The sequence below is a fragment of the Condylura cristata genome, unplaced genomic scaffold (genome assembly GCF_000260355.1).
Source record: "Condylura cristata isolate star-nosed mole 26May11 unplaced genomic scaffold, ConCri1.0 scaffold00006, whole genome shotgun sequence".
In the NCBI taxonomy this organism is placed as follows: Eukaryota; Metazoa; Chordata; class Mammalia; order Eulipotyphla; family Talpidae; genus Condylura; species Condylura cristata.
Genome location: NW_004567107.1, coordinates 4,569,807 through 4,579,739, shown reverse-complemented (window position 1 = coordinate 4,579,739; position 9,933 = coordinate 4,569,807). Strand labels below are relative to the sequence as shown.

Genomic DNA, 9,933 nt, shown 5'->3' with positions numbered 1-9,933 from the left:
GCAGGCTGTAGTAGCAACTTCCCCTCCCCCAAGACCCACAACTGCTGAACACCCAGAGCCAGGCACTTGGCTTCGCTCCGGGAGCTTCCTTTCCTGAGCCAAGACTCTGGCCGGCTACAAGTCACGGGCACGAGAGGCAGCGACCCAGGCTCCAGGCTGGACTCTGCCGCCTCTTGGCCTCTCTGGGTCTCCAGCACTGCCCTGCTCTACTTCATGGGGTTGAAGAGAGGCCTAGTGGGAGAATGGGGCCCTCCCGCTCAGTGGGGTTCCCAGCCGGGACCCTAAGAATCACTGAGCAGATGGCCCAGCAGGACCCAGGCACAGCAAGCCCCTGAAAAGCCCCTTTCCCTGCCCCAGGACCACGGATCAGGAGGTGCCCAGGCCTCAAACATGGCTGGGATGTCCATGGAGCCGGGTCGGCAGGTGGCCCAGGCGTGCCCAGGCGGCTCCTGACTGACTCACAGCTGTGTGGTGCTTGATTCAGCCTGGAGCCCAGCTCCCTGAAAGCCTGGGCTCCGTGAGTCACGGGGATGCCCCTGTGCCGCGAAGGCACCCTCCCCTCCACGCTGCCTTGGCACAGATCACTTCCTCTTAGGGCCTGGGTCTCAGGTGTGGGAACACATGAGGCTCCGGTCAGGAGCACGCCCGGGGCCAGGGCCCTCCTGCTGCTTCCCGGGCCGAGGATGCAGCACCTGGTGAGGCTGTGCTCAGTGAGTAACCGTGACACCAGTGAACCTCACAGCCCTGCTCCCCACAGGGCTGCCTTAGGCCCCCAGGAAAGGGGAGTCCCCTCTGTGGTCGGGCCAGAGACTGGGGAGTCACCTTTGGGACTGCAGGCAGGCTGTGCCCACCCAGCACTCGCCGTCGCTCCCCCAGGGTCTGTGGGAACAGCCAGGCCCACTGGCCAGTGCCACAGCTCCTCACAGAGCCCGCACACTCGGAGCAATTTTTCTGGCCATCTTCCGAAGGGCTGGGAGTCAGGGCTCCGCCTCCCGCGACCGCTGAATCTCCTGCAGACTCACGGCCCCGCCGTGGTCAGTCGGCCTGCCATTCACTTCCTCCACACATGTTAACCGAGCCTCTACTACAAGCCAGGCTTGAGAGGGACTCATCCAGAACAGGGCTGGGCCTCAGTCTTGTCTGCATCAAAGTGGGCACGGCCCCCCTCGCCCAGACCCAGCCTGGTCCTCTTCACCTGACACAAACCCCCGGGAGGCGCTGGCGCTCAGGGGCAGGCCTCTCGGCTGCCAGGGAGGGCTCTGCCGCCCGCCGAAGGTCGTCCCCAAGAGGCCGCCTCCTCTCCGCCGCCCTCTCGGGCTGCACGGCAGGGGCCACGGTCTGCCTGGCCACTGCTGTGGCAGGGCAGGCGCATGGCTCTACTGGGGCGTCTACTGAATGGCTAGGCCACAGGACGAGATGGGAAACGAGGGGGGAGGGGGGCGTGGACCTCCACTTTCTGCCCCACCCCAGGTCCTCTCCAGTAACTACCCTGGGTTAATGCCAACCCTGCCAGCCTTAATGAGCACGTGCTCTGGGCAGGCTGCACTGAGCCTGTCAGTGCTGACCACTGACCCTGAGCACCAGGGAGCCCATTACCTCACCTCACAGAGGAACGTGGGACTCAGAGAGATCTATGATGTGGCAGCCTCGGGGCCCCTCCCACCCTGCCTCTGACTGCCAACCCACCAGTCACCGGCCTCTGCCAGGGCCTGTGAGAGGCAGAAGGAAAACTCCGGCCAGAAGAGCGCTGGCAGCGGCTAACAGTCACCAACAGGACTGATGCCCGTCAGGTCTGACGGCTCAGGCTGCCCACCAGTAAGGCCAGGGCAAACCGGGGTCACCTGGCTTCCTGGCCGTGTTTCCAGGTAGGGGACTGAAGCACCCAGCGGCACCCCCGGGTGCAGCAGATGTTCCACGCAGTCCCCTGGGACGAGCTTGCCAGGAGAGGGCTGTAGACACCTCCCCCCCACCCCCGCAGTGTCACCCCACACCTCTCAGGAGTGATTCTTCTACCAAAATGCTCGCAAGTGTCCAGAAGCAGCGCCTGTGCAGTGCGTGCCCCCCCCCCTGCCCTCAGCTGGCTCCTGGTGCTGACTGCTGCAGCTCAGCCAGGCCTGGCAGGCCTCCTGCAGGGAGATGGGAGCCACCTCCCGCCAAAGGCCTCCCCTCCCCCGCAACCTGCAGCCCTGAGCTGCCGCCCTGTGGCTGCCCTGATGGCTGTGAAGCGCAAATCCAGAGGAGGATGATATCTTCCGGGGCTCCCCCACCTCAGATAGGGCCCAAGCCCCTACCCATGAGCTCTCAGGTCACTGGTCTTTGCCTCACCTCTGCCCAGCCCCTCTCCTCCCTGCCTGCTCCCTGCTCACCCCACCCCAGTTCATCTTAACCCCCATTTTCCCAGGGACCCAGCCCTACTTCCTGCTGAGGGGTCCTACAGGGTGGAGCTGGGTTCCCAGGAACCCACAAGGCCCCACATGCAGTAGGTGCTCAGGAAACGGCTCCCCAGGGGCTGGGGGAGGGGACCGTAGGTTTGCTGTCAGCCCTCAGAGGAAGCAGTAGGAGGGGAGGCCTGATGCACCCCCGCGACAGGACCCAGACTTCCGCCCTCGCCAGCGTTGAGCTGTTCACCTCATCCTTCCTGGGCAGGTCCAGTGGCCTTTCAGCTGCAGGCACCAGGCCCCACGCTGTGCGCGGGCAGCCCTGACCTCTGGTGCACCCTGCCGTTTGCTGGAAGAAGCCGACTGAGGGCCAGGCCGTTGGCTGGTCACAGAGCATCAAGCAGCCGCCAAAGCCCAACTGCAAAGCCTGGGGCAGGCCCAGCCCCCCACCCCACCATGCTGCTAGGAGCATCCCGCCCCCCAGAGGGTCACCCAGCACAACCAATAGTGCCCCACAGCTGCCTCTCAATCGCAGCCTCTGAGCGCAGGGCAGCATCCAGCTGCCGGACAAGTGGGTGAGGGCCGCTCCTGGCACAGACTGACACCTCCAGCACCAGGGTGGGGAGGGGCTGGGCACTGGCAGCTGCTGGGGCTGACACACAGTCCGGTACCATCAGCACCCACCTTGGTTCAATGCCAAGGGAGAAAAGTCCTAAGCCTGTGCCAGCGCCTGCCACCAACAGAAAGCTCCAGAACTAAGTACAAAGGTAGCCACTCCTGCCTCTGTGGGGAAGGAGCTAAGCGAGGTGTGGACAGGAACTGCAGAGCTCTGAGATCATGACCCACAGTGGGCTACTGAGCCAAAGAGGTCAGGGAAGGCTTCTTGGAAGAGGTGGCTCTTGGGTTGCCTGTAGACACTAGGTGTGCTCCTTGCCTGTTTCTGCCCCTCCAGGGGCAGCGCACCGCGGGCAGGAAGCCGTGGGCTGGAAGCCTCTCCCGGAACACCCTGGCCAGGCCAGGCACAGGAAAGTGCCAGCTGCCATGGAGGGGAAGCAGGGGTGCCATGAGGGATGGTGTGGCAGCCTGCGACAGACGTCTAGCCTTGCTAGACGGCTCTAGCCAGGTGTGTCCCCCACGTGCCAGGAGTGGCCTGGACGTCTAAAGGGCATTAGCACCCAAGTCCTCCCCCCAAAACACTGCGAGGCAGGCACCGGCAGCTCAGCTACCAGGGAGGGCCACTGAGGCTCAGGGCTCGTCCCTTGCCCAAGGTCACGGAGGGAGCAAGAGGCAGAAGAGGACGAAACCTGTCCCCAAGTTGGGGGCACCTGACTGGAGAGGCACAAAGTCCTCACCGGTGCTCCTTCCTCCGGTGGGGGGCTGAGGGGCTGCGGGCTGGCCAATCTCCGCTGACACAGGCAGCAGAGCAGGGTGGGGTCCAGCCTGCACGCGGAGCTGTGCTGAGCCAGAGATGCCAAAAGAGTGGAAGCAAAGACCAAGGGTTTGCGACCACAGCTCTGTGCAGACACCAACGCTGCTCAGGCTTCCCAAGCCACCCACGGCATGGTGGCCTCGGGAGTCAGCAAGCCCACAGGTCACAGACTCTGGTCAGAGTCCAACGGGGGCCCTGGAGAAGGTCCTGTGTCCCCACAACCCAAAGCACTTGAAACACAAGGTGGGCATGGAGAGAGATGCCCTCGCTCCCGCCGTGCATGCCGGGACTCTTTCAGCAAACCTGGTGTCCCCCGCTTTAACCTTCCTACCACCGTCTGGTGAGAAAAGGATAAATGCTGCTTGCCATGGACAGTCCTGCTTGCCCATGCAGTAAGCAAGCAAGTGACCATGAGGGCACCACCTGGCAGTCACAGACGCCACACCCAGCGCCCCTGAGGGCTGTGAGCAGACATACCAGCAGGTAGCCTCAGGTCGGGGCTGGGCTCCCAGGCCTGAGCAAGCAGAATGCAAAGGCACTCAAGGCTGCAGCCAGAGCCATGGCCAGAGTGCTCCCGGGACAGAGCTCAAAGCAAGGAATGGGCCTCAGGAGACAGCCCCGTCAGGCTGTGGGCAGGTGGCAGGGGTTCCCAGGGTGGCACCTGCCAAGATGTGGCCAGCTGGTGGCAAAGGCCGGGCCAAGGAGATGAGGCCAGGCAGCTTCCAGACTCCCAAGGGCGCAGGCAGGGGGCTGACCCCACCAAGGGGGTGGGGGAGAGAGGGGCAGCTGCCTGGGGCCAGGGCCTGGCCCTGCTCACTCCTCCAGCCCAGAACTGTTCTCCACAGGCACCCCTTTCTGCTGCCCTGGCACACAGGGAAAGCCTCTCCCAGGGGCCCCTTGGGACAAGGCTGGCTAGAGTAAAACGAGGGGGCGCAACCACCATCAGCAGCCCAAGGGCGTGAGGAGGGCTCAGTGGCGCCTGAGGCGGGCAGCCCAGGCAGCAGGCTGCGCCCCTGGGCCAAACGCCGCCACATGGCACTGCTGCCCTATCTTCCAACGCAAAAGAAATGAGCGCCTGGGCTTCCACGCTGCCTACACTGGTGCGCTGGGGGTGAGCCAGCAAAACCCCAGCTCCGTGGGCCCCGGAGCGCCCTGGATGGCCATCTGCCACACTCTGAGCGCCAGGTATGGGGCCAGACACTGCCAGACCAGGAGACCCGCCTGCGCCCTGCCTGCAACCAGCTCGCCAATATGCCTCTCCCTGGGCCAGGCCAGCACAGCACAGCCCGCCTGGGGGAACCAACCATTCCTCATGGGTGCCAGCCCATACCGCCCACCCTGGGCTGGACCCCCAAGACCAGAAACAGTCAGCTGGGCCCACACCATCTTCACTGGCCCCAGCCTTCCGGTCCCTCGCCCCACTCCGGCCATCCCAACCCCCACCTAGACCACAGATGAGGTACCTGCGAGCTGGGGGCTCTTCTTCAGGCCGTCCCCCTCGACCTTTGAAGAGCCTTGAAAGGTCACTTCCTTGGGGAAGACCTCCCTGTCACAGTGACGTGGGCGCCCAGTCAATGCCTGTTAGTGGATAGCAACCTCTGCCCCCGGCGTCTAGTGGAACCTGAGGAGGACCCGCTCTGGTCTGCCTGGCCCGGAGGGCACACTATCCCCACCCAGAGGGGCCCCCTGGGAACAGAGCTCTCAGGCCCCGCCCATCTCCACAAGCCCAGGAGCAGAGGGTGCTGGGGAACGAGGAGTAGGGGTGCATCCCTGCTGGCTACCTCCTTCCACTCAGTCTGCAGCGCCCCGGCCGTGGGGCCCAGGGCACCGCCACATCCCTGCCCCTCTGGGCCCAGGACAGAACCAGGAGCCCATCTTCACACCCAGATGTGCCTCAGGGCAGGCCTCATGGGGTGGTGACTCAGGGGCGTCCTGCACCCTTCCGGGCAAGTGGAGGCCAGGCCAGGCCCGGGAAGCGTGTGCCACGATCTGGTCCCCTGGGGCACAGGGCCTCCCGCGGCAGAGCGGAGCAGCCCTCCTCATGCCCTGAGAGTCCCGAGTCCCCTCAGGCCTAAGGGCGCCCTGCTGTCAACAGGCTGCCCAGCCAGCAACCCCTCCGGAAAGACAGCTGAGGAGCTGAAGCTGCCCCAAGAGGAAGGCCGAGGGCAGGCCGCCCAGCAGTCTGCTTCTTGGACAGTCCAGCACTTAAGTCCAGAGCAGGAGGCGCCCCTGGGGGAAGAGAGGGCTTCCTCCTTCTTCTCTCCCTCCTGGAACAGGGGTACTGAGGCACGGGGATTGAAGCCAAGGCGGCCAGAGTCAGTTCAGCCGTGCCCTTAGCTCCTCCTGAGAAGCGCCCTGCCTACGTCACATCTCTGCCCTGGCCGCAGTTTCCCCCTGTTGGCTGAGACGCTTCGCCTGTCTCCTCCAGACAGGACTTGCTCTGAGGTAAGTCATCACCTCCCCCTCGCTCCCTCCCCTGGCACGGCCAGCCACGTGCAGGGGCAGGCCTCAGACGGGTGCCAGCCAAGCAGAGACCTCTCGGGATGTTTGGGATTCTTCGTGCATGAAGGGCAGATTGGCAGGAGGCGCATAGCCCTGGGGAGCCCACAGCCTGGCCCATACTTCCTGACTCGCCGAACGTGGCTGAGCCCTCTACATCCCTCCGGGCCCCCAGGGAAAATCTCCTAGATGCCACGTGGGGCAAGGCCCAGGTGGTGTCCGGCAGGGACCTTGGCAAATGTGCACTGTGCCCCAGTGCCAGCCTGTGGCCAGCAGTGAGTCAGCGCCACCCTATGGCCTGGCTCTGAGGACCCTTTCTCCCCTCCGTCATCACAGGTGCCTCCAAATGACTGCGGTCTGGGCTTTCCTGTCCTGTCCAGCCCCTTGAAAGGCCTTTTTCCAATGTGAAGCTACCACTGGGCTGTAGCCTGTGCCCGAGGAAGGCAGGGCTCTGGGCTGGATCTGCCTGAATACAAGCCCAGCTCTGTGCCCCAAGGGACGGGTCCCCCACCTTGGGCCTGTGTGACCCCTTTCCTCAGCCCACAGGGTGCTTTCGAAGGCTCGGCGACCCCACGTTCCAGGAGCTCAGCAGGTCCCTGCACATGTCCGGGCACAGCCCTCGTGCAAGAACAGTGACAGCCCTCCTGACAGTGCCGGCCAGGCTTTACCTCTCCGGCCTGGGCCTCTCTGGGTGGCTGGGAGGAGTCACGGACATGGCCCCCTGAGCACGTTAGCACGTCAGCTGGGAGGGCTGCGTTTGTCAGGAAACGAGGCTGGGGCTGAGCGGTGGGCGCCGGCTCTACCTGCTCAGAGTGGGTCAGGCTGGAGCAAGGTACAGGCTGTTGCCATGGCACCCAACTCACAGGGCAATGCAGGCTGGGAGGGCGGGCGCCGCGCGGACGGGCCTCGGGGCCCCACTGCTGCCACCCTTGGTGTCTGGGCTCCGGGTCCCTGAGCTTGGGGGAGGGGTACGCTACTGGAACTGGCCAAGGACCTCTGCAGCTCCTGGCACCCCCTGACCCTATTCCAACTCAAAAACACCAAGGCCCTGGGGATCTGGAGGGGTGGGTTTTGAGGGGGCCTCCCAGGCTGCAGACCTGGTGAAGGTGGAAGGGGTGGGCATCCAGAAACCCCCAAGTCCCGAGCAAAAGCACAGCAGCTCTTGAGCGGCCTCAGAGCCCAACAGTGCTGGCTGCTCTCTCCAGCCACACCTGCCCAGCAGTGAACAGGTGCCCAGCACCCACTGCGAGCCCAGGCTGGGGGCTCAGTGCCAGCTTTTCCCTCCTCAGCCCCACTCAGCTTTCATGCAGGAAAAGGGCTGGGAAAGGCTGTTTGGGCTCAGCAGGGTTCAGGGAATCCATGGCCCCTTGCCAGGAGGGAAAAAGGGGAGGCAAAGGTGAAATCCAGACGCTGTGGGCTGAGACCTGGAACTTTCCAGACTTTCCCGGAAGAGGGGGCAGGTTTAGGGCAATGGAAAGGTTGACAGGCAGGGTGACAGTGGTCCCTAGGGCCTGGAGGCTAGGAGAGACCTCAGTCTGGACTGGAGATCAATTCTTGGGGTCACATGTAGGCCCCTTGTTGACTCCAGCCAGTCCCCGAAGACCTAGGGGGGTCTGGAGCCGGCGCCTCTGCCACAGGAGCCCCGCCTGCTGCAGCTGTGCACCGAGGCACACGCAGCGTAATGCCACCCACTCCTCTCCTCTCAACTCTGTGTGTGACACGTGACTCCCCCATTTCCCAGGAGGGCAAACATAACAGGGCGGCTCAAGGCTCAAAAGACGTAACAGGATGGGGGAGAAGCACATCCGAGTTTCAATCTTGGTTCTGTGTATTCACTCAAGCAAACCCCTCCCTCTCTGAGCCTCAGTTTCCTCTTCTGTAAAACGGGGGTAAAACCCTACAGGCCCCCAGCTCCACTCTGCTCTGGAGCACAGTCCTGACGTGGAGAGAGAGGAGCCGGTAACCAGGGCGCAGAGTACAGTATCCGCTGGCTCTCGGACTCAGGGCACAGTCACCCAGGCAGTGAGCGGCGCACAGCCCCTTCCCTGAACCCTGGCCGACTGGCCCTGTGGGCAGCTGCGAGATCACAGGCTTCCCGGGCAATCTCGGAGGGGCCTGCCCCCACAGCAAAGGGCAGCCCTCGTCTGAATTCCTCAGATAAGCAGCCCTTGCTCGGCGGAGCCTCCTGACACAAACGGGCCCAAGTGCACAGAAAAGGCAACCTGCTCGGCGCACACCTGAGACTGTCAAACCTGAGTTAGGGGTGTGGCTACCCTGTCCCCGTCCCAGCAGGGCACTGTGCCTCCAAATCACCAACAGGTCTCCAAACAGTTCAGGTTCTGCTGACAGCTGCCCCCACGAGCTCTCCAGCAGGACGCTTTACTTCTGTCTGGGTCTCCATGTTGCCGCCCGTAACATGTACCCCATCTGAAGACAGAGAGGCAGCGGCAGCTAACTGAGCCCACAGGAGGTCTGGCCAGGGCAGGAGCCAGTGGGCCTTAGGCAGCAGACCCACCCCACAACTAGGCCCAGAAAGAGAGCTAGGACTGAACCCCCATATGTCAGACTCCAAGGCACTAGCCAGGCAGGCCAGGCCCCCAGGAGGGCCCAGCTTGAGAACTCAATCCGCTGGACCTACAGGCTGGGGGTGCACACAAAATCCAACTTGACCAAGTCTCTTTCAGAGAGGTCCGCTGCCTCCTTGACAAGGGCATTTGCAATACAAAACAGTCCAGCTCAGGCCAGAAGAGGACAGTCACTCAGAGGGAGGGGGCTGGGCCGGCCAAAATCCAGTCACCTCCCTCTGGGCAGCCTGGGAACGCCTGGGCCCCGCCAGGGAGTGCCAGGGAACCTGTAGCTGGCCCAGGCGGTAAAGCATGACAGCCCGGGTGGCCAGCTGGGTGCAAAGTGGCCAGGAATCAACTCCCTCTCTCGCCCCTGCCAGACACAACCCACTCTGGACTCTGTTGGAGTCCGTGGCATGGCCTGTCGCGGGGTTCGCCCAGGGCCTCAGGAAAGGGCCGAAACAGACCCCCGCTGATCACCTGCACAAGGGTGCCCGGCACCCGGCCAGCTTCCCAGACCTCCCAGGTCACTGTTTGCCTTGTGCAAACCTGCCCCAGACACACACAATCCTCAAGACTCGCTCAGCCCCAAAGGGCACTTCCCCGCTGGCCAAGTGGCTAAATCTCACTCATCATCTGCAGTCACCGAGGCCCCAGCTCCTACCTTGACGACAAGCTGACAAAATCCCCGCCATCAAGCAGCCGGACCTTGCAGAAGAGGACCCCATTCACGAAGGGGACCGCAGTCAGCTCCTCCAGGGTGAAAGTGGTTTGGAATTTGAATTTCTTCTTCTTCATCAAGAAAGCCATGAGCGAATTCCCTGAGTCTGACGCCCCGCTGGCCAGGAAAAAAAGGAGGGGGGGAGAGGGAGCCAGAAATCCCCAGGATTCCTTTCCCTACACCACACCCCCTCCCCAAAACACCAGAGCCGGATCCCGCCCAGCTGGTGGCAGCGGCGGCGGAGCAGGCGGGGATTCGAGTCCGTAGGGCCCAGGTCCGAGCGACCGTCCAGTTCTCGGGCCGGCTGGCTTCACCCTCGGGCAGTCGGGGCTCGGCAGGGCT

At 63.7% G+C, this 9,933-nt stretch overlaps 1 protein-coding gene across 1 annotated transcript in view; it reads right to left on the bottom strand.

The window, feature by feature from the left end:
• The window catches only part of FAM102A (family with sequence similarity 102, member A), a 29,193-nt gene extending 19,269 nt beyond the window's left edge, over window positions 1-9,924 (bottom strand). The window contains exon 1 of the mRNA XM_004677295.2: window positions 9,535-9,924. Coding sequence (XP_004677352.1) covers window positions 9,535-9,680 — 146 coding nt within the window. The 5' untranslated portion in view covers window positions 9,681-9,924. The remainder of the gene's footprint in view (window positions 1-9,534) is intronic.
• Between the last annotated feature and the right edge of the window lie 9 nt (window positions 9,925-9,933).